The sequence below is a fragment of the Chelonoidis abingdonii genome, chromosome 4, assembly GCF_003597395.2.
Source record: "Chelonoidis abingdonii isolate Lonesome George chromosome 4, CheloAbing_2.0, whole genome shotgun sequence".
NCBI lineage: Eukaryota > Metazoa > Chordata > Testudines > Testudinidae > Chelonoidis > Chelonoidis abingdonii.
The window spans coordinates 134,584,133-134,609,485 of record NC_133772.1 but is presented as its reverse complement, the minus strand read 5'-3'; the positions used below and the strand labels follow the sequence as shown (position 1 = coordinate 134,609,485).

Below are 25,353 nucleotides of genomic sequence, written 5' to 3'. Positions count from 1 at the left end.
TTGTACTATATATATTTTACATGAGTGCTATGATTCAAAGGCATAATTATCATGGTGACACTCACAAGACATATGTTTACTCCTCTCCCCATTCAGTTGACTACAGGAGAACAACTCTTGGTTTAGTTAGGATCTAACTCTAAAGTAACTTTCAACCAAAGTCTGAGCAAACACCACAGCTGATTTAAGGTGGTCCCTGCTACTTTTTGAATACAGTAGAACCTGCAAGTTACGAACACGAGTTACAAACTGACTGGTCAAATACACATATCATTTGGAACTGGAAGTATGCAACGTAAACCCCTCCACACACCCCCAAAAAAGAAAATACTGTACTATGTTAAATGTAAATTACTAAAAAAATAAAGGGAAAATTAAAAAGAAGATTTGACAAGGCAAGGAAACTTTCTGTGCTTGTTTCATTTAAATTAAGATGGCTAAAACCAGCATTTTTCTTCTGCATAGTAAAGTTTCAAAGCTGTATTAAGTCAGTTGTAAACTTTTGAAGGAACAACCCTAACGTTTTGTTCAGAGGTACGAACTTTTCAGAATTACGAACAACCTTCATTCCCGAGGTATTTGTAACTCTGAGGTTCCACTATAGCTTCATTCTTTTCAGTTCCCTTTAATGGGAGTATCAATAGCCTGCTACAAAGGTTCAGAACCCTGCTTTGTTCCCTTCCTGTGATAGCTTTTGCTTGCCATTTTAATTACATCATGAATCCTTTACAGTCATTTAACATATAAAAAGGTTACTACTATTTACTGTCGCAGGTAAATGCTTAGTCTCTCTTTCATGCTTTTAATATACCTCAGCTACATAATTTAAAAACTCATTCTTTGCAGACCTTCCGGACTGTTTACTTTGCCAGGAGCAATTTATCTGGAACTTTTCACATTGCTTGCTACTTTATGCAGAATGCGAACAGCATATTACATCAGAGTTAAAGGCTTACCATTGTATTTTAGTTGGATTTGACATATTTCTCTTCAGTTATAAAGCTTTATTATAATTTTCCTAGCCATAGCAGGCAACTGTTCATTCCACATACGTGACTGGAGTATTGCATTCTAGTTCTAAGGTTTTATTAAGTTCTTGGATATAAACCCTTTTCTTAGTATATCACATTTCTAAACTTTTGCCCAAACTTAACCAGGAATGCTGAACACACCACTGATTTCAATGGAGTAGAGTTTGCTTACACTATGACTGAAAACTTGGCCCCAAGTGTTTTAAAGTCACAATTTGTTCACCTGGTTTATGTGCAGAAAAAAGTCAATAACCTACCTTTTCCCCAGTTTTAATGCAGAAGGCTAGTACTTTTTTTTAAGACACTTTAAGATGCTTGTACAGGAAGTGTGGTATAGAAAGATAAGCTGTATTGTACACTTTAAAGACGTGATCACCAGTTTTTCTATTTTAGCGTATATGCTTTTTTGATTTTCTCTTCTAAAGACAGAATGGTACCCACAGTGTATGTCGGTCCTTAGAGGGTTTCTCAATAAGTGCTCTTGCATACTGTGCACTGCAATAATAATTCTGCTGTGTCACTAAGAATGGATGCCATGGATGAATTGATTTTTGTCTCCCAGAATCAGTTTAAAGCCCTCCGGGCCCCCCAAATTCCACCATTTCAGTACCAAATTTAATTTATCTTCAAGCAACATATTACTATTAGTGAAGGATTTCCTGGTCCAGCAATTTTTAGAAAGTTTACCATTGCAGGATTGAGTCTTGTGATGTCACTCAGTCTACGTCTTATACAAATAAAGCTATTCCGTGCACTATGATCAGGATAATACATGTGCATAGCTTTTAAATTGTTAAGTCCACCTATAATTTACCAGTTGAAGGATATGTGGCCTAAAACATCTTGACATTGTTCCTTTTGAAGTTTATTTAATCATTATCTTTGGATTTTATCAGCTTGATCCATATTAATGTGAGAGCTATAATTTACTTGCTATGTAATGCTAGCCAGCTAATAAATTTTATTAATGCAATGGGTCAGGATGTTAGCTTAGTAAGAGAAGTTCCTAATACAACAATACTGTTCAGTCACCCATACTGAATTAGGCTCATATAGTAGTAATGAGAGACAGTATTTTTGTACATGCCTTAAGATATTTTTTGCGACTAGAGGGATGCTCCAATGTGAATGGATGCACCAAATGTATGTTAGCATAAAACAAGATCATGTATTTCTAGGTGTGAAAATTGGGTCACATGTCTACAGTCTATTCCATAGGAGAACAGTTGTGTTTGACAGAGAAAGTGGAGTTTCTTCCAATCATGTGCATAGTGTTCACTCCATATTCCTGGGGAAATTTGGTCTGTAACTTGGCCTGGGAAGGCTCAGAAAGGCTCAATGGAGCACTGGCTGCATGGAAAGGGTAGCTATGGAAAGGGGGAGGAACTCCTCCATGCTTCAGCAAAGGTGCTATTTGTTTGAGGAAGACATAACATCAGAAATCATAGTTGTAAATCAAAAGTTGTATCCCGTCTGTGCATCTGCAATAAGTATTCTCTATATTTGTAAATTCTAGGCTTTCATAATTAGAAGCATTATTGCTTTAACCAGAAATCTATTAATTCTTTAGCCACTCAAGATCCAATCTGATGTCAAACATAGCTATTCTGATTATGTCCTGTTCAGAAGGTAGGTAAAATCATTGTTACAGAAACTCAGTTTAGTTAAAGAGTCCCATCTATGAATGTGACTATGTCTACATTGTGCCACCGTGCGAACTATGGAGATTCAAATTGCAGAGTGCACCAAAGCGTCTCTTACTATAGTTCACGTTAATGCAAACTGGGTACCTTTTAGTACACACCTCCTGAAACATCCACACAGAGCAGCGAGCAACATTTTGGCACACAGTTCTGAAGCCTGTAGTCTGGACTGTGGCACAGTGCAAACAAGCCCTGTGTTTAAGGTGTCAGCCTTATAATATATTTTAAAAGTGCAGTTTAAATGACACATCGGTGAATATTAGCACAGAACTGCAGGCGGATGCTCTTGATTGATGCAATTATTTGCGCTGACACACACACAGTTGTTGTAATTATTATTACTGACACAATCTAAACTATTGCAAAAAACCAGTGAAGTGAAACAAATGTTTATTTCCAGAGATTTTATTAATGTAAATCCATGCATATATAATCAACTTTAAATTCCCCCCTACAAATATAAATTCCCCATAACAGAAATGCTTCAGGTTGCATGCAGCATTTCCCCCATCGATTTACCAGATAAAACCTCAGTGTCCCAATTATAGAATATAAAAAATTCAGCATACTAGTTATAGAAAAATAAAATAAAATATTTATACAGTAAGAGACACTATATCATGACATTCCAGTCTCATTTGATTACAGCTATATGCTTAGACACTTGGCACTGAAAAAGGACCTAAACCGAGATGTGACATGCTAGTGTAACAGGTTTTCATTTTTTTAAAATAAATTTAAAATATCAGCCATAAGAAAATAATCTTAAAAGATAAGAAAAAAGTAAATAGATTTCTAAATTAATTCTAGGTTCCCAATACACTCTAATAGCAATTGCAATCATCTCCACCTTCCTTTTTTAATTCTTTTTTTTTTTAAAATTATTGCCCGGTATTGCTTAATTGTTCAAAATTGGCTTTTTTTCCAGGAATGTTCATTTTGCATAAACCTATGGAGAAATCATATAAAGAAACAGTTAGCTTTAAGACATGCAGTATGGACCACTTCAAATTTGCCTGAAGCCTTTCCAAGAAGAGCTTACATAGTAGCCTACTGAGTAAACTCTAATCCAACACTCAGGAATGCCTTCAGATTGTCTTTCCTATAGGTAGGGAAGATTAAAAAAAAAAAAAACGGATCAAGAGATGGCCCATATGAGAGTTACAGATTTAAAGTGACATGCTTCTCAGTCTATCATATTGAGGTGAATTGAGGTGAATGTAAAGGCACCACAAATCTTTGAATCTTACTGAAATACTAAATCAGAGTGTAGTGGGTATAGAATGCTACCAATGAGAATTCCCCACTCACATACACCAATGGCAACGTTTTACATCCATTTTGTACAGGTGTAAATGACTACCCACGGTGCATAGCAGTGGAGAATCCAGCCCAAAGTGTTTAAACATTCTGAGGGTTGTTGTTTTTTTAACCTCTCCAATATCTTAGATTTTCCAGTACACTGGAAAAGAGATATCTAATCTCCAACGTGAGAGGATTGCATCAGAGTAGAATTTTGAGAAAAAAAAAAGTAAGTGTTTAAAATTCCTCTAGTTATAGTGGCAAGTTCAGTGGTAAATCTTCTCCAAAGATTCACGCATCATTTAAGATTTGGTTGACTGTTCTCCCAGTTTCATTTGACTGTTGGCTAGAGAAGATATATGTCAATACTGTTAATTTTGACATTCAGTGCAAATAATTTAGAATTCAGAAAATCTCTGAAGTTCCTGATCTCTCCTACTGTCCTGATTCAGAATCTACAATGGCAGGGTGAATCTGTGAGGCCTTTTAAACTCAAGTCTTCTATTGTCAATAATTCCTAACGTGCTTAGTCAGGTCTCTCTCTCTCTCGCTTTTTTTTTTTTAAATTAAGATTGTCTAAATTACATTATTAGGAACAAAATCCTGAGTTAGGATAGCCAGGGACAAATGCTCTACTGGTTAAATTGTCATTGGTGAATTCAGTCTAGCTGAAGATCTGCGCCACTTGGTTTCAGTGCTGGCTAACTACAATACAGTCTGTCCTTTAGCCAGTGAGCCAGAGTGTGTGTTATCATTTATGTAGTGGCATAGGTGTTCATATGAGGCAAGGGTGCTACTCAGAGGAATTTACAATCTAATACAGACAAGACAGATGAATATGCCATTAAAACATGCCAAGGATGAGATAAGAAAGGAGTGAGATGATATGAAGTGATTCCAAGTTGTTGTTCTGGCAAATGAGCCCATCTTGTCTTTTAATCTTGACATGGAAATGGTTGGAAGTCAACACTGCAATGAAACAGCTCCACAGCCCAAGCCATGCAAGCCCGAGTCAGCTGGCACAGGCCAGCCGCGAGTTTTTAATTGCAGTGTAGACATACCCCAAAAAACAGTTGTAACCAGAGCTGAAGTGTCACTCTTTTCTTTAAAAACAACAAGGAGTACTTGTGGCACCTTAGAGTCTAACAAATTTATTTGGGCATAAGCTTTCGTGGGCTAAAATCCACTTCATGAGATGCATGGAGTGGAAAATACAGTAGGAAGATATATATAGCAGTAGATGAAAAGATGGGAGTTGCCAGACTAACATGACTACCACTCTGAAATCGATTTTTTAAGTTTCTGGTGAAGGCACAATACATATTTCCCAAAGATGCTGTTTTCTCTAGTGCTGTTATTAGATTGTTTAGCTAATTAAACTCATCCTCTGCCCAATGACTCCTAAGTCACATCAAATGAAAACAGAACCATATAGTTACATGAAAGGAACTTGTCCGTTTAAGTATCAAGATACTTGTTCTGAGAAATGTTTAATTCATTTAATGTATTTTCTTGGTTGCTATAAGCGTAATCTATTTGCACACATTACAAAAACACGACATTTTCCTTTTGAATGAAATATGTAAACTCTGAAGTATTTGCATGGTTGTAGTTTGTCTGTTTGTTTTGATTCTGACTAGAAATATTCCTGATTTGGGTTTACTTAAGTAAATTTAAATCGATGTACCATTTGTTGTCAGACCTGCAGAGAAGAAACTCACTAATGCATTCTTTACTTTGTAAATTCTCTTTCTTTTCCATTACAGTAACACTTAGATGAAATTGAGGATCTCATAGTACTAGGTGCTGTATAGGTCCTGTGTAGACACAGTCCCTTCCCCAAAGAGTTTATAATCTAAACAGACAAGGCAATCTATTTAGATTATATTCCCATTTTATAAATGGGGAAGTGAGGCACAGAGAGGTTAAAGGTCTTGCTCAAGGTCACAGAGAAGTTTGTGGCAGAGCCAGGAACTGGACTCAGAATTCTCCAAGCCCAGTCCAGGGCCTTAACTACAAAACCATCCTATGACAGCAGCAGCAACAAAAAAGACAACCCAGGCTCATTTCAACAAACAAAAACTTTTAAAATAACCATTACCTGCTTTATCTTCAGTTGGTTAAAAAAGTCTAGGAACTCCACATGCCCTGTAGCCTCCGCCTGTAAACAGAAATGTAAAGAGTACTGCCATGTCTTGTCTGCATGTACACATGCATGCAAAACTACTTAAAGCCTGACTGAAATGTCTAATTACTTGTGGAGAGTTGGGAGAACGATGGCTTTGAATGACTTATTACTTGACAAGTTCTGGAAGTGTCATTAATTTGAAGTAAAGACTTTTTTTTAATCAAAATGGTCAGAACCAAACTGGCATTTAATTTGCCCAACCTAATACCATCTGACATGTCAAAACAGATATGCCATAACACACATGCAGTAAAGCAACAGTCACACTTACTATTTGTAAGGGAGTTCTGCCATCATACCCAGTTTGTTCTAGGTTTACACCAGCTAGATACCAGGCATACAACCCTTCCACATCGCCATTAGCAGCGAGGCTGGAAAAAGCACAATTAAGAACAGTTTACTTTTTCTAAATCTGTAAGGGAAACTCACTGTAATACTGTGTTCTCTTAACTATCAGAGAAACTAATGTGAACACTAAACCAACAACAATCTTAGCATGACTGCCAGGGCAGAGGAGGGGGGGTGGGGGTGACAAGCAAGGGAGGGATAAGTTTACAAAAGCTTTAAACAGCTGAGCCAGCAACACGGCTTGATGAATCAGTTTCTAAATTAACTGGGTTGTATTATAAGCGACTTACAACAGGCTAGTTTCACTCAGTGGGTGTGACTATGACTAAAAGGGAAAAAACATACGCAGTTTCATATTTCACAACACAATATTTATCCTGTGAAATGCCATTTAAAGGGGACTGGGGGGGGAGCTATCCCACATTTGAGTTGCAGAGTTTTGCATTTTCAATAAATTTTACTATACAGAGATTGACAGCAGACATGCTACCAAAATATTGCACTTAAAAACAAACTCCAAAAGTTGTATAAATATATCTAATATAATATTGCCTCTAGCATTAATGTTAATAGTCATTATCAGCGGTTTCTGTGGTGCCATTTGGATAATTGCTACAGTATTTGGATGTTAAATTAAGGGCAATTTATAAAACTCAGTGCCAATAAACAGCCATTTTACACATAGTGAGAAAAAAGTCTGCTAAGGGTGGTCTAAGCCCATCAGTTCTAAATGACAAACATTATACAGTATCAAAGTGAATCAAGACGTGAATTTTGAATCTGCGGTGTGACACCATAGGCAGTTTCTTGCAGGCCTGCTGGAAGCCCCACTAGCATCTGCAGAACTTAATCATTCATTTAAAAAATGTGGTTTTAGCTCTGTGGTGTGAAAAACACCTGGATGTGCCCCAATGCAACGTCACCTGCAGACAGACTGAAACAACAGAACAGCATGTAGTCTGAAAAAAGTGGGTGGGTCTCATCATCACTCCGCCATCTGTCTGCCTGTCCCCCCAGCAATTATTTCTGACCCCAAATCAATCCTGCCCCTCAATCCACATATCAATTCTGCCACTTTCAGCCTCACCTCTGCTCCTCCTACAGCTCTAGGGATGCTTCACCCCACCCCAAAAGTCTGCGTAGCTGCACTGGGGTCTCCTCTCTGCTTTCCCAGGATGCAGGGATGGGAGAAGCAGAGGAGCTGTTCCATTGCTCACAGGAGGGCAGGAGAGCAGAGCCATCATGAGCCGCTGGACTCTTTCTGCTTCCTCCCCATCCCCTGCGAGAGTGGTGCAAGTTGCTTGGGGCTGGAGTGGAGAGCTCAGCCTGCTTGTGGCAGCAGCCCTGGGAAAAGCAACCAATCAGAGCCCCCACCCCAGCTGTATGAAAAATGTGTACCCCTCAACAACTTGGCTGGCTTCTTAGGCCAGGTCTACATGAAGCGCGAAAATCTATTTTAGATACGCAATTTCAGCTACGAGAATAGCGTAGCTGAAATCGATTATCTAAAATCGATGTACTCACCCGTCTCCACCGCGCGGGATCGATGTGCGCGGCTCGCCATGTCGATTCCGGAACTCCGTTGGTTTTGGTGGAGTTCCAGAATCGATGTAAGCGCGCTCAGGGATCGATATATCGCGTCTAGATGAGACGCGATATATCGATCCCCGAGCAATCGATTGTAACGTGCCGATACGGCGCGTCGTATAGACGTGGCCTTAGAAAGGTTGTTTCCCAGATCTGCAACCTGACCCGCTTTAAGAACTGGGGCTACCCCCAGTCATCTCAAGAAGATGTTAGCTCTGGAGTCGTAAGGCCTTTAAACATTAATACTGACTACTTGATGAATATCTGAACAGAAATAGCCAGGTGATTCTCCAGTGAGGTTGGATTCTCCAGTGAAGGATGGAAAAGGCCTGTTAGTTTAGAGGCCTGTTTGTTTAGTCTGTGGCATATGACCTGCTGCCCTGAATGTCGCTCTCTTTCTGAAGGAAAAGAGTACTGAGAACAGCAGGCAATGGGTAAGGAGGAAGGTGAAAGGCTCCTGAGTGTGGTAGACTGGCTGAGCAGACTTGACTGCTGGGGTTGGGGGGGGGGGGGGGGGGCATGAGTAAAGGCATGTGAGATCTCAGCAGCAGGCAGCCAGGACAGCTTGTAGAAGGGTCATTCTGCAGTCAAGTCTGCAAAATTTGTTATTCCCTGCTAGTCTGAAGCCACTTCTCAACTGTTGATAATTATTTTTAGGTACTTAAAAAAAAAATCTGTAAAGGGGAGTGGAAACCTCTAACTGCAGCAGCCTGAGGGTGAGTGAGAAGAAAGCTTTTTCAAGGTCTTTCCTTGCAGAAGCCTGAGAGGGTGGGAAGAAAACAAAGGCTGTGCCTTTGGCTGTTGAGATGGAGTGAAGGGATATGGGGTGGGGGAGACGGACAGGAGTTAGGGTCTTTGTTTTGTATGAGAAATTTAATAGTGGGAGCAGGCATAGGTAAGAGACGAAATGTTGAGGAAGCACTAATGGAAAGCAATGTTGTTGCAAAAAGGTTATTTCCCACTGACAACAGATCAAAGGGGGGAGTTTAATAGTGAGTTAAAAGGGAAGAGCCCTTATAAATTGCACAAGACAGCAAGAGTATTAGAAAAATAGGGAAATGAGTAACTCACAGCAGTGGCTACTCAACAAATGAAAGTTTATTTATTTCAGAAGATTCATCTTTTGCTACAGGCAAGGTGAGATTCTCTGGCTATAAAAAACAAAGCCAGATTATGAGAATCAAGAGCTTCTCAAAGTCTGGACAGGAAAGTGCTGAGCTGCCAAAAAGGGATCTATCATTCACCCATCGTGCAAATCAAAAAATCACTATGCCCAAACAAGAGCACATTAAAAAACACTGTGTTACCAAACAAACCCAGGTAATTCAGACGGTATCACAGTTAGCATCACAAACAAAATTGCTTCAGTTACTTGCACGCTGCCCATCCAAAAGCTCTTGTTCAGAGAGGGCAATCGGAGTTAAAATTGCCACAGAGGTTGAAACTATGAAGCTGCTGCTGCTAAGTCAGTAACAAACAAACAAAAATAATACTCTTCACTGATCAGGATTTCTTGTAACAATGAATGGCTGTTGCAAATCTAAAAAAAATCACATCAGAAGTTTGTTAATTTAAACTACTGCTGAATAACTATCCAGCCAAAAATAAAACCTATTTAGCTGATTACCCTGCATTTTACCTAAGGATTAGCAAAAAAATTCCTCTGCTTCAATTTGGTGACTGACTATGTAATGCACATCCACAATTCAGATGCTTATTTTAAATTTGTGGGATGACAGAATTTGAAGTGGAAAAAAATAGTTTTTGGGTTTGGCTTTAATTCAAGGCCAAATAAAGGGTGCTGACCTTCAAGACTGTGGTGGCACACATGCAATCTCTGTGTCTGGATTTGTCCAAATCTGCTGACATCATCATAGATTTAACAACAAAAAAACTAGGAATGGCAGGTTATCAAGTCACAATTGCTCAAATGGGTAATGAACAAACAGATAATTTAGTACCACTGTATCCTGACCAAGAGCAAAACCAGTGAGATAAATGTTTATTACTTGTTTTCACTGCTGTCACTATATGTGACCTTTATTCTATCCTGTTGATTAATTCACAGCCAATTTACATTTCCCCTCCAGGATATCAAAGCCAAATAGGGCCCAGGGCATCCTTTGAGGTTTACTGCTTCAGAGGAATGGTTTTGGTAAAGACCTAGATGAGATTTTTAAATTGAAAAGCGTCAATCAATTTGATATGCTTGAAGAATGCAAGTAGCTTGGTCATCTTGCATCTCACAGACATTATGTTGATTCTAAATAACTTTAATCCAATTTCAGAGGTGTGCCAAAAAGGAAATCTCTTTAGGTCTGCATAACAGGAACTTCACCGCTATGTACCTTCTGAGGTTTGCAGGGCCTCCTACCCACAGCCAGAAGCCTCCTGTGCACCTAACAGGTTGGCAACAGAGGAGAGCGACTCCAGAGGAGAGCCACTGGCATGACTTGGAAGGAGCACAAGAGAGAAGCCCTGCTACAATAGACTCCTCTAATTTACAACAGAAGAGCTACCTTCCTAAATGTCTCATGTGGGTATGTCTACACCACATCTGGGAGAGAGCCTTCTGGCCAGGTCCACAGACTTGCGCTAGTGGGGCTTGTGCTAGGTGAGTAGACGGTGCTTTGACATTTGGTCTCAGGATGCCAACTCCACTCCAACCATGAAAGCCCGTGCTCCAGCCCAAGTTGCAACATCAAAGTGCAATCTACAGAGCTATTTTTGCCGTGCTAGCATGCGTCTTTGGACTCGAGCAGGAAGACTTGCTCCCAAAAGCATTGTAGACATACCCAAGGAAGCTTTTGAGGCGATCTCCAAGTTTGCAAGACAGGAGCTTCCTTCTTGCACACATGGAGAAAAGCTCTGTAGAAAAATGGGAGTGTGTCTGGTGCAGAACATGTTTCAATACTAGCCCAGTTTCAAACGTTCAAGGCTTCTTGTATTTTTATTTTAAAACAAATATTAAAAAACAAATAACTCTTCAACACTGGTTGAGAGAGAAAAACAACACACTGCTAAGCTCTTGTGCCGCTTGGCATACCACATAGTAGGCAGGAAGCGTAGATGAGACTACCATTGCATTTTTAACGTTTGGGAAGGATGATTATAGAACAGTCACATAATACAGGAATTTCCACTATGGGCAGAATGACTTGATTGTAGAAGAGTCAAGACGGTGGAAAAGTGATAAATGTAATAATATTAGCTAGTATGTGCAGGTTGCACTAGGTTACAAGCATAAAAACTGTTACGAAGGCTGTGAATCCTCAGTGCTTCATGACTTTTAAAATACACATTGCAGTGACAGCAAAATAAGAATAAAAAGTTGGTAACATTTTAACTGGCTTAGAAGAAATTACAAGTTTTTTAGTGGCTACTGATAGTGTTTACCATGAGGTATTGCTGACTCATTTGTGGGATTTTGCAAAGGGTAGGGAGGCTAAGTTTCTTTCTCTTGGTGAGCTCAGGATAGACCTCATCTTTCTCAGGGAGTCTTACACACAGTTCCATGTGGGAATCCTGCTTGTTCAATGTGTAACTAAAGCCACTGGGAAATGGTGAGATATTTGTAGCTGCAGCACCACCCAGACAGTAGAGAAATTAAGTTTCTCTGCTGGTGAAGATTCTTGATATGCAAGGTAGTGATTCTGTGAGGGACTAAAATAATTCTATCTAGAGTGCACTTAAAGATACAGTTCCTATTATCCAGTGTCCCCAGGCCTTTTTGCTCATGTTTCATAACTGCAAGGAGAGATGGGAGATTAAGATGATAAAAGCATGCTTCATATTTTATTTCTTCAGAAAGTTAACCAGGTATTAGAAGCATGGTCCCAGTACCTTCAGAACTATAATTTATCCCAACATCTATGATCAGACTTAAAAAGGTATGTTATCCTGATAACAGGTTTGAAAAGGAGCATCCTTGGATTTCATAAACTGATATTTTAACGTCTGAGGATATGAGTGAGTGATATGAGTGGTTGCTCCCCCCTGCCCTTACTTCAGCCTTGTTGAGCACAGACTGTTCAGACCAGGTGACATTCACTTAATTGACAGTCAAAAAACCAATCAGTATAAACCAAATTTGTGGCTAAACTGGATCTAGTGGAGTGGAGTAGCTTTCTGAACAAATTTGGGGAGTCACCATTATGTGTCTTGGAGTTGTCACAGTTTTGTTTTGCATAAAGACAGCAATACCTCTGCAGTAGGAAAACAGATTTGGAAGATTCTAAGGGATGACAGGTAAGAAAACTTAGTTCTCATCTCGACAAAATGGAAACGTGAGATCAAAGAACTAAACATCTTAAAAATGCAAATTCCTCATCTCACTTTCTAAAAACAACAGGACGAATTAACTCTTAAAAGAGGCGGCTAAAAGACTGGATAACATGATCGCGTTTTGTTTGCAAATAAATCTCCTACACTAGATGCTCTAGAAAGAATTCCAACTGACATTTTACAGTAATTAGCTGATGTCCTAGTTGATGTACTAAACCGACCACTTCAATTTCTAAATCCTAAGTTATTTTACGTCTAAAGATAAGGAAATTAAGGGCTAGCGTTAGAACAGCAAAAGCACTGGCCATGGAGATGAATGAATACAGAATAAAACCAAATTATTTTGACAACAGAGAAGCAGTGAGAAAAACTGGCTTTTGGATCTTAATTCAGGTAGAGAACAATACAAGATGACTCCTGACCATTCTAAAATTAGCTAGAGCAGTCCTTGAATGCTACTTAGGAACAAGTCAGCTTTGGCTCTCCACACACTCTGGGGGCTGGGCCTATTGCCATGATGTCGGTCACTTAAATTAGACAGGAGGAGGAGTCAGTAAAACATCTATCTGTTACAAAGGCAACTCTAACCAGGCTGAACACATGCAACAGCCTCACCAATATGCCAATGCCTAGTATGAGAAAACTCCTTAGGAAGATGGTGCAGGGGTGGTCAATAAAATGAAACTGAATAACCCGGAAGAATAAATCACTGAGTTTTGCTCAAATCATCTAAAAGCTGGCACATGAAATAGCAAGCCTATTAGCAAGAATTTTTCATGAATCTGTAAACTCAGGGGTTGTACCATATGACTGGAGAATTGCTAACATAGTTCCTATTTTTAAGAAGAAAAGAAAGGTGATCCGGGTAACTACAGGCCTGTTAGTTTGACATCTGTAGTATGTAAGGTCTTGGAAAAAATTTTGAAGGAGAAAGTAGTTAAGGACATGGAGGTCAATGGTAATTAGGACAAAATACAACATGGTTTTACAAAAGGTAGGTCATGCCAAACCAACCTGATCTCCTTCTTTGAGAAGGTAACGGATTTTTTTAGACAAAGGAAATGCAGTGGATCTAATTTACCTCAATTTCAGTAAGGCATTTGATACGGTTCCACATGGGGAATTATTAGTTAGCTAATTGGAAAAGATGGGGATCAATATGAAAATTGAAAGGTGGATAAGGAACTGGTTAAAGGGGAGACTACAATGGGTCATACTGAAAGGTGAATTGTCAGGCTGGAGGGAGGTTACTAGTGGAGTTCCTCAGGGATCGGTTTTGGGACCAATCTTATTTAATCTTTTTATTACTGACCTTGGCACAAAAGTGGGAATGTGCTAATAAAGTTTGCGGATGACACAAAGCTGGGAGGTATTGCCAATACAGAGAAGGACGGGATATCATACAGGAAGATCTGGATGACCTTGTAAACTGGAGTAATAGTAATAGGATGAAATTTAATAGTGAAAAGTGCAAGGTCATGCATTTAGGGATTAATAACAAGAATTTGTTATAAACTGGGGAGGCATCAGTTGGAAGTAACAGGAGGGAGAAGGACCTCGGAGTATTGGTTGATCACAGGATGACTATGAGCCGCCAATGTGATATGGCTGTAAAAAAGCTAATGCGGTCTTGGGATGCATCAGGTGAGGTATTTCCAGTAGAGATAAGGAGGTGTTAGTACCATTATACAAGGCACTGGTGAGACCTCATCTGGAATACTGTGTGCAGTTCTGGTCTCCCATGTTTAAGAAGGATGAATTCAAACTGGAACGTACAGAGAAGGGCTACTAGGATGATCTGAGGAATGGAAAACCTGTCTTATGCAAGGAGACTGAAAGAACTTGGCTTGTTTAGCCTAACCAAAAGAAGGCTGAGGGGAGATATGATTGCTCTCTATAAATATATCAGAGGAATTAATACCAGGGAGGCAGAGGAAATATTTAAGCTCAGTACCGATGTGGACACAAGAACAAATGGATATAAATTGGCCATCAGGAGTCTTGCCCACATGCTCAGGGTTTAACTGATCGCCATATTTGGGGTTGGGAAGGAATTTTCCTCCAGGGCAGATTGACAGAGGCCCTGGGGGGTTTTCGCGTTCCTCTGCAGCGTGGGGCACAGATCACTTGCTGGTGGATTCTCTGCACCTTGAAGTCTTTAAACCACATTTGAGGACTTCAGTTGCTCAGACACAGGCTAGGTGTTTGATACAGGAGTGAGTAGGTGAGATTCTGTGGCCTGCATTGTGCAGGAGATCAGACTAGATGATCATAATGGTCCCTTCTGACCTTAAAGTCTATGATATCCCAAAGTGAGTATTCCTGACACCTTGGAAGGACAGAACATCTGCAACAAAACAATATTAACTACAAACACTTTAGCATTTTGGCTCATACACTCTAGAGGAAATTCACCCCTCTGTAAAGGGACACCGAAGGCCGTCTAGAGCAGTATAAGTGAAGTGGTTCCCTTGTGCAGAAGTGCCCTGCTGAAAAGTCAAAGTTCAGTGTCTCTCTCAATACCATGTGCACTGTGGAACTGGACTCCACATCAGCTCTGTGTAGGTCAGTGCAAGGGGCATGGCCACAGGATTTACGCTGATGCAGTAGTCCCGGGTTCCCCATAGGTGTGAGGCCACTATTCTTGTCTGTGGGTGGGGTGGTTGTGAAAGAGCTGGTTCATGCTCTGTTCATTTTGCGCGGTGGAAAGTCTCAAGACAAGGAAATTCATGCACTCATTCCATGCACAAAGCCCACTCATTCTCCTCTCCACATATGTATATGTATATTCTACTCTCGTCAGAGGAGATAGCTTTAAAACAAATGTTTTTTTTTTCTCTCTGTTAGCTTAATACCATTAAAAACCAATTTAAAATGCCTCAAAAGCCTTAGGAGTTCATTACCACTTCATTCAAAATACAAGAGATCACACAATACAGACCCAGTCTATACAATATTCCCTGAATGTACTACAACAAATTGCATCATATTCTCTTTTTGTTTAAAGCTACATGCTATCATTTTTGTAGTCCTACTATCAGACTAGCCAGTTAAACAGGTTCTCCAGAGGGCAGAAGGGGCTATGTATGGGGTCAATTTATTTGTGAAAGAATGTAATTTTCTGAGCCGCTCCCCTAATACTTCTGACAGGTGGATCAGAGTTAGCAAATTCTTAATTTGAAAAGTCTTTCCATTGTTTCCATCACTTGCAATGTTCTGGGAAATATGTAGTATAGCTCTATATGGTTTGGGCGCAGGCTATGTGCCAAAGATCTCTCTTCTGTGTATTGTCATAACAGTTGAGGCACTATATTTAGAGTTCCCTATATTTAGATGCCCAAGAGCTCGTAGCAAGGTGTTATTAGTAGAAGGCCCTCAACTGTGGAATCCATATCTTCTGTGGGGGTAGCAGAGCAGTAGCCCTTGAAGATATGGTACAATGTATTTTGCTCAGTATTCTGTCTGGGTGAGAGGACTAGCATTTAATTTATTGTGGGGGAATGAGAGAGAGAAAGAGAGAGAGAGAGAGAGAAAGAAAGAAAGAAAGAAAGAAAGGCAGGCCTGTTACTTTAAGAATTGTAGAATCTACTTACACAATTTTCAGTGGGAACTGCAGGTGATTGAGTCACCAACGCCTCTGAAAATAAGCCATATGATTTTCTTTTAAGTTGATGAAATATTGCAATTCTTTATTAATGAAAAATTAGCATGGAAAAGCAGTGTATGGAAAGTGTTGACGTCAATAAGACTATGTATCTGCTTAAGGTTAAGCACGTACTTAAGTGGCATGGTGAACTGGGGCTAGAGTTCTCACTAATTTGCAGGTCTGAACCCATATTTATGACATTTTCTTGTTATTCTTCTTGAGGCAGAAGCTACTCTCGCTCTACAGTTAAGGTTGAAGTTATTTCTCCATAGTACAGGTATTTATTCTTTTTGAATAAAACCACTCCGTTGTTTCAGTATAAATTGTCCCTGGTGCTCTAATCTCAAGATCTAGACACCAAAAACACAAGTTCCCTACAACCCAAAAGTAATAAAAAAAAAAAAATGTATAAAAATGCATCAGGAAGAGGGACAGACTTGCTTCAAATCCATTTACACATTTTCCATAACGATCTCCATTTCACTTGTGGAGTTCTGCTATATTATTTCAGGTATGTCACACAGTCAATAGTAAATGTTGTCCTTTTACTTGCATTTCAGTTATTAATTCTAGCCCCAAAATAGTATATGCCAGGTACCCAGTGGTCCCTGGCATATATAATAATTACTTATGTAGTGCTTTCCATCTTGAAAGGATTTGAGAAACAGTTCTCACATCATTTGAAACAGGTTACTATCAAAATCACCATTTTACAGACAGAGTAACCCAGTGTCAGAATCAAGATTACAACCCAAGATTACAACCCGTAGGGCCTTGCTACACTGCACCACAGCTCAGACTATGGAGGTGTGAACTGTAGTGCACACCAAAATGCTGTGTTGTAACTCCCCCTTGTGTGGATCCCTAGTTTGCACTAACATATTATTGTATCACTCCGGTAATTTATACCCAACTACATTGGTTTGCTTCAATAATAAAGCCCCTGTTTGTTTCCCATTTCAGAGTTAAGTCCTGGGCATATTAACAACTCAATCATTTACCCCTGAAAATAGAGATAACAGGATGATGATGACATAACTGTAACTACAGCATATTAGCATAGCTGACTTGGTGTAAGATGCCAGGGCACGGGAGGCCTACCTAGTGGTTGCAGCAGGGCCTTACCTGGTGGTTGTGGAGGCAGTCCAGAGTAATGGCGAGCATAGATCCAGGAGTCAGGTACCAATCCAAGGATGAAGCCAGAGTCAAGATTGAGGGGCCAAGCCAAAAGGTCAGAACCAGAATTGGGAACACCAAGCCAAAGGGTAAGCCAAAGTCACAATCAGGAAGCCGAGCCATAGATCAGAGTCTGAGTTAGAAAAGGGCAGGGAGACAAGGACTAGACTGAAGCCGACATGACTCAAGGCAGAACAAGAAGTGGAAGCCAAGGCAGGGCAGGTACAGCTGTGGGCATGGTACGAGCTGAGCACCTGCTGTGCTACTGCTGCTGCAAGGATCAAAGTCATGGGAGATGGGAGAGATTCCAGAAGACTGGAAGAGGGCAAATATAGTGCCCATCTATAAAAAGGGAAATAAAAACAACCCAGGAAACTACAGACCAGTTAGTTTAACTTCTGTGCCAGGGAAGATAATGGAGCAAGTAATTAAAGAAATCATCTGCAAACACTTGGAAGGTGGTAAGGTGATAGGGAATAGCCAGCATGGATTTGTAAAGAACAAATCGTGTCAAACCAATCTGATAGCTTTCTTTGATAGGATAACGAGTCTTGTGGATAAGGGAGAAGCGGTGGATGTGGTATACCTAGACTTTAGTAAGGCATTTGATACGGTCTCGCATGATATCCTTATCGATAAACTAGGCAAATATAATTTAGATGGGGCTACTATAAGGTGGGTGCATAACTGGCTGGATAACCGTACTCAGAGAGTAGTTATTAATGGCTCCCAATCCTGCTGGAAAGGTATAACAAGTGGGGTTCCGCAGGGGTCTGTTTTGGGACCGGCTCTGTTCAATATCTTCATCAATGACTTAGATGTTGGCATAGAAAGTACGCTTATTAAGTTTGCGGACGATACCAAACTGGGAGGGATTGCAACTGCTTTGGAGGACAGGGTCAAAATTCAAAATGATCTGGACAAATTGGAGAAATGGTCTGAGGTAAACCGGATGAAGTTCAATAAAGACAAATGCAAAGTGCTCCACTTAGGAAGGAACAATCAGTTTCACACATACAGAATGGGAAGAGACTGTCTAGGAAGGAGTATGGCAGAAAGAGATCTAGGGGTCATAGTGGACCACAAGCTAAATATGAGTCAACAGTGTGATACTGTTGCAAAAAAAGCAAACGTGATTCTGGGATGCATTAACAGGTGTGTTGTAAACAAGACACGAGAAGTCATTCTTCCGCTCTACTCTGCGCTGGTTAGGCCTCAACTGGAGTATTGTGTCCAGTTCTGGGCACCGCATTTCAAGAAAGATGTGGAGAAATTGGAGAGGGTCCAGAGAAGAGCAACAAGAATGATTAAAGGTCTTGAGAACATGACCTATGAAGGAAGGCTGAAAGAATTGGGTTTATTTAGTTTGGAAAAGAGAAGACTGAGAGGGGACATGATAGCAGTTTTCAGGTATCTAAAAGGGTGTCATCAGGAGGAGGGAGAAAACTTGTTCATGTTAGCCTCTAATGATAGAACAAGAAGCAATGGGCTTAAACTGCAGCAAGGGAGATTTAGGTTGGACATTAGGAAAAAGTTCCTAACTGTCAGGGTAGTTAAACAACACTGGAATAAATTGCCTAGGGAGGTTGTGGAATCTTCATCTCTGGAGATATTTGAGAGTAGGTTAGATAAATGTCTATCAGGGATAGTCTAGACAGTATTTGGTCCTGCCATGAGGGCAAGGGACTGGACTCGAAGACCTCTCGAGGTCCCTTCCAGTCCTAGAGTCTATGAATCTATGAATCAAGTAGCAGGCTGCTGGCTCCCCTGCACCATCAGGAACACACACATCTGGAGAAGGCTCATTAAGCCCAGCTGAGCTTGCTGTGTTGCCTAGCTACCTGGCTGAGAGCTAGTTGGGCTTCTGACACTTGGATTATGCTACAATGCAATATCTAAACTTAGGTCATCTTTACCTGCAAAGTTCTGTTCCTATGTTCTCTAGCTCTTGGCGGGAAAGGTGAGCTCCAGTTTCACGCAGCAACTGAATCACTTCTATGTGCCTTTATGAAAAAAATTGATAACAAGAAAAAGTTATTTTTAATAATTAAATATCCTGGGGGGAAAAAACATCTACAGATCAAAACAAGTATTCCATAAACACAGATTTTTATACACTAGTTCTCGCCATTTTTCAGATTGGTATGTCCCGTTCATTCCTCCCCTCCAAGAAAAAAAGAAAAAAAAAAAAAGAGATTGATGAGTATGTTCTCCATTCAAGGAGCCTGAGTTTAAAGAGACGAGAGACCAACAGATAATCTCTAACCTTCACATCAGAGGCCACTAAACCCCACCCAGTTTCCTCTACACTGATGTAGGGCAAGGAAGAGGCAAAGGCTTATCACATCATTTAACTACCTTGGCACACTGAATTAACAAAAATGCTACATTCTCAATTAGTGAATCCAAAACAAACAGAAAGGAACATAAATACCTTTCAAATATGAATCTATTTATTTGTCCCCTGACTGTCCCCATTTCTAGCTCCTGTTAATTCAAGCACTGAAATGGAGATAGACAATGAAGGCATTCAGAGTAACAGTATTTCTGTGTGTATTTTCCACATAAAGGGATAGATTAGGCAGGCATTTTGGTTCTCTCCAAAGCAAGATTTCTGTAGTTTTTAAACGTTAGCAATGAAACCTTGTGGGTTAAAATGAAAGATGCCAAAGTTCCTATGACTTCACAGATGATATAAGCACCCATAAATTTAGATTCTTATTGACCTTTGGGAGAATCTCCCACAAAATACCCCTCTGCTAAGTTTCTTCCCAACTGGATACAGTCTTCTTCATGGCTTACTAATCCATCCATGGTCATACTTTGGCTGGCTCTCTCCCATGAGTGCATTCTTCTGCCTGATAGGTATGACAGGATCTACATGACCAACCTGGCTCCCATTCCTCAGTCACAGAACTCTGAGGCCACTGCAATGACTCCTTAAAACTTTGTTGTTTGGATTAAAATGCTGTGAAATGTATGCAAAATTTGACAATAGAACATATATTACCCAAAAGGGTAATAATAAAGAGGCACTATATCGAGTTGTGGGAAAATGATCAGCCAAAATATGATAGTTGGAGAACTTGACCTAATGCCCTGTGGGATTTGGACCCAGGTCTCAAGAGAAGAAAATATGTTAATTTATTGTGCTCAGGGCCAGTGCAAGGAAGTTTCGCGCCCTAGGCGAAACTTCCACCTTGCACCCCCTACACAGCTAACCCCCTCCCCCATGGCAGCTAACTCAGCCCCCCACTCAGGAAGCCCCCCTGTAGCAGCTACCTGCCCCACCGCGACAGCTAAACCCTCTCCCCCCATCCCCCCACGGCAGCTAACCCTGCCTGGGGAGACTTCCCTCCATCCCCCCAACCCCGCCACGGCAGCTAACCCTGCCTGGGGAGACTTCCCCCCTCTCCCCCGGCCACGTCAGCTAACTCTGCCCGGGGAAACTCCCCCCGCGGAAGCTAACCCTGTCTGGGTAGCCCGCCTCAGCTCACCTCGGCTCCGCCTCCTTCACTGAGCACACCAATGCTGCTCTAATTCTCCTCCTCGCCCAGGCTTTTGGCACTGATTGGAGGAGACTTAGAGCTGGGCTGTGTGCTCAGCGGAGGAGGCAGAGTGGGGGTGAGCTGGGGCAGGGAGCGGTTCCCCTGTGCACACCCCACCCCCATTACTGCGGGCAGCCCCTCCGTGCCACCCCACCCAGCTCACCTCCACTCCACCTCCGCGCCTGAGGGGACTTTTAGGTCCCTAAATGGTTGCATCGGCCCTGATTGTGCTGCCTAATGCCCAAACTCAGAGGCAGAATTTAACCCAACCAAAAACATAACTGCTCCAAAATGTCTATTTCAAGTATAATCACATCTATTGTGACTTTGTTTGGAGGGAGCTATAGGAACATTTTAAAGTGAAAAGTACAAGGCTGTTCATTAACCAAATCAACAATCTATGGCTGGATTCAATACCTTAGGAACAAACCAGTCACTCAATATTAATTCATCAACAAATACAAAAATAAGTTCAAATGTATGTTCAGTTTATTCTACATTTCTTAGTCTTCTTGAAGACTATAATACCCTCCCATTTTAAAACTGGACTGTAGGTCAAACAGCTTGTGTTCCAAAATCTTCATCTTGACAAAGAGAAGTTACCTTAAAGCTTATCATGATTTGAAGCCCAATTAAAATATAAAATTTTAAATTTGATACATGATCCGCATTTCCTTATAAGCTATTCTGGTAACAACTTTATGACAAGGTTTTTAAAATTTTGCCTTTTCAAAAATTAAATTCTTTCAGTTGTTCAATGGAATTTTAGCATTTAAATCATGTGGCCAATTTTTTGCCCAGAGTGAAACTGAAATCTTCATTTCTTTGTTTCTCTGCAACAAAGTAAGCATGATCAGTTACTGCAACTGCACATATTGTAAGTTGGTCTAGTTATCTTAAATATTTCATCAGAAGAGTCCCTTGAGACATGGCTGTCTGTCAGTAAGAGTCTCCTGGAGACAGCAAGTAGGAACTAGTGCTGTATTTATTTTTCTTTACATAATACAATTCATAAGAGTATGATTTAACCACAACATATCAAGCAGTTTAGTACTCATTTGAAAAATAAAACTGATAACAGATTATAGCAGAAAAGTTTTTACATTTACTCACAAATTTGTATTTTGTACAGGACTACATGAAAACAGCGTCTGTATCGGCTACCTTGGTAGTGGTCTGTCCTGGAGTACTAAGCATTTCTAACACTCCTAAAAAGACCATTGCTTCATTGTGGCATTTTTTGGCAGCATTAAATAAATATATTGAACAGAGTCCATAGGGGAGGAGAGAAGTATGTGTGGGCAAGACTTTCTTTTTAAAAAATAAACTGAAACCTTAATGGTCTTGAGCCCACTGTTTCCACTGCAACAGCTCCTCGTCTAGTAGAAGGAATTTGGAGATCTTTAGAGGTGGTAAGAGGTGCAGCCCTCCTCCCCCACAGATGATCTTAAATCCATACACAAATCCTTCCAATCTCAGGGCCCCTATGGAGGGCCAGACCTTCTCCGCTAGTCCCCATGGCTCCTTACTCTAACTGGTAACACAACACAGCTCAAAAACCAGGCTCTCCTTGCATTACAATCATGTCTGAACCACAAAACCATGCTTCTCATTCCATGTGGAGGTATGAAGGTGCAGGTTGGGAATCTGTGCTGACAGGTTTAGAATTAAGTTGTGTGAGTATTTCCCACATACATTTGCCAGCAGAAAGTAGTTCCCCAAAAGCCATAAATGGGCTCCTGCTACTTGTGCTCAAATTTCCCTTCCTCTGACAAATTTTTGGCCATTTGCATGGGTTCTTTTCACCTGTTGTCTTTTCTTCTACAGCTAAAATTAAGAAGAATGATCTGGCCCTCAGTTTTTTGGGATCCCTAAAAACTGGTACATACCATGGTCACCATTAAAAAATCAATATTCACCATAGGCGGTAATTTGAGTTATCAGAGTTATTTCATTATCCTTAGAAAAGTACCTAAGACACTGATACTGCAAGGACTTCTGAGCATCAGTTTATGTACTGTGAGTGCACAAAACTAAGCCTGTGTGTAAGAGACTCAGGACCTTGGGCTATACTTTCTACCAGCCATTTAAAGAAATGCAGGTATAACGTATGTTTAAACTTGATTAGCTTTGTTCTTTTTGATCCTTGCTTCTCTAGCAGCAAAGATGGCTATGACAGGATTGGTTCAGTTTTTCTCATTCAACTTTCACAATGTTGAACCACTATGAATTTCAAACTCTGAAACTGTATAATATCAGACAGACTACAATGTGATTTAAAAGAGCCAGTGTGAGGTGTAGATTTTCTCTCTCTCCCAGAGGTACTAAAATAAAGTAACCCTAACCTTGCAGATTTCAAGTATTACAATGCATGTTTATGTGGGAAGTGATTTTACCAACAATAGTCTCTGATGTTCTCACAGCAGTGTGCAACACACACTGTATACAACTTTTTCTTTGAAGCCATTTTAGTCCTTAAGTTTAAAGTAGAAGGAAAAGGATACAATAAATAAAATATATGAAATTTTGATCTGAGACATCTGTTTCATGCTTAGAAAAGTTTACTTTATAGAAGTATTTATTTTACAGTTTTGAAAATTAACACACTATTAAGGTACTGGCAAAATGGCAGTCAAAGGGATGTAACTAACTTTGATTGGTCCAAACAACGGACCTACGTTATATCCTGGGTGTGAGATATTGTGTGAGGTGCCCTATAATAAAGAGAATCTGTATAAAGAGGATGAGTACATGTATTATGGGAGAGAAGATGGACATGCAGCAGGTTACTATAGTTTTTAAAAGAACTCCAATTTTAACAGCAATGAAAATATCAAGTTAATTTTTAAAAATTAAGGAAAGCTATATGCGATTAAACATGAGACCACTGTTGATACAGGCCATATTGTTTGCCAACAGGTTGACAGTGCTCTGTTAAGACACTTTTTGGCAGAAACACAAATTGTGACCATTTATACTAATGGTAAGTGAAGAGAGAAATCACCAGTCATTTTTCTGATGTACATGAGTAGCTAAAAAACCCCAAATCATTGAGAGAAGTGACACACACATTAAAACAAAGCTTTTGAGGGGAGTAGACACTGTACAGAATAAATCAGTGATTATATTCCAATTCAACTAAAATATTAATTTCCAGAAAATGGAATCAATCGGTGCAAAGGTCTGTGAAGTTAAGGCCATTTCTTAGATTGTTTTAAAAAGCACAATTTTATATTTTGCAATTCTGACCATGATATAAAGTACAGAATATTTATCAGTAATAATTTTTAAAACATGCATTCCCCCCCCTTTGTTGCTTAATATAAAATGCAAAAGTTTAACACCTATTGTTTCTCTTCAGCTTCAACAGGCAGTTGTTTTATGAATGCAATTCAAATATATTTTGCAGTATTTTATATTATATATATATATATATATATATTATATTTTAGCACATATTTGATTTCATACACCCCCATCTACATCAGAGGTAAATTAGCTCTGCAAGATTTCTAATGTCCAGAACTACTTCAGCTTCAGTATAAAGTTTTGTATCTTAGCAGTACAGGCCTGAAGCTATTTTTATAGACAATAAAATGACTTATTTATTTAGCTTTTCCTCTCATTCTGATAAGGGCACAAACAAACAAAAACTAAAAATAGTTAGGATTCGTTTTCCTTTTACCACTCCCCATTTCAGAATGGGTGTACAGGTTTAAAGAGGCATAGTAGGAGTCGAATATAGGAGTGGCAATGAAAAGGAATCCAAACAACAAACTCATGTGAAATTCCTCAGGCAGTAGTTGGGTGTGGTAAAATAAATGCAGGTATCTGATTTGCAGGAACATCTAATAGTGATGCAGTGCTTTCTCACACTGGACTAGGGGCACCTCTGTTCAACTGCAAGTTTGTTTGATTTGCTTTTAGTTGGTTCTTGGGGTGGGTACGTGTGTGTGTGTGTATGTGTGTACAACTTTTATAAATATTTCTTATATCAAAGAGGCTTGGATAATTATAGGATAATGACAGTGACAACTATAAAGATGTAAGGGGCACGCAATAGTCTAGCAGTAGCACAATGTGCAGCCACCCAGAGCTTTGAGAGTCCTGGGTTAGCAGAAACTGGGATCAGTGCTAAGCCAGCTTCTGAGCTCCTGTGGAGGGGAAAAACCTTACATCCTTTTGCAGCGATTTCTTCAGTTGTTACATAAACAGAACAGTCAGACTCCACAGGGAGCCAGATCCAGCCCACACAAACAGGTGAACCTGCCAACATTTGAAAGCTATAACACAGACATTTGGACAGAAAGACCAGGACAATCACTAGACTTGAGGGATCTTTTGGAGGCACAGAGGGAAAAAGGATAAATATTTTGTTAAGTAAAAAATAGGCACTGTCCCTCAAAAATACAGACAAATGGCCTAAAGGATAGGGTGAATAAACAGGGAAAGCATAGGTAAGTGAGAGACAGAGTCAATCTGTAGCTTCAAATGGGTGGGAGGACCAATAAGGTTGTAAATCTCTAAACGACAAGTCTTA

The 25,353-nt window shown here is 40.0% G+C and overlaps 1 protein-coding gene across 1 annotated transcript in view; it reads right to left on the bottom strand.

Moving 5' to 3' along the window:
- Positions 1–6,104: 6,104 nt before the first annotated feature.
- Positions 6,105–25,353, bottom strand: part of ASPG (asparaginase) — a 76,236-nt gene continuing 56,987 nt past the window's right edge. Inside the window, exons 13-15 of the mRNA XM_032771603.2 lie at positions 19,182–19,268; positions 6,496–6,595; positions 6,105–6,197 (exon numbers count right to left, since the gene is read on the bottom strand). Of these exons, the coding sequence (XP_032627494.2) occupies positions 6,105–6,197; positions 6,496–6,595; positions 19,182–19,268 (280 nt within the window). The remainder of the gene's footprint in view (positions 6,198–6,495; positions 6,596–19,181; positions 19,269–25,353) is intronic.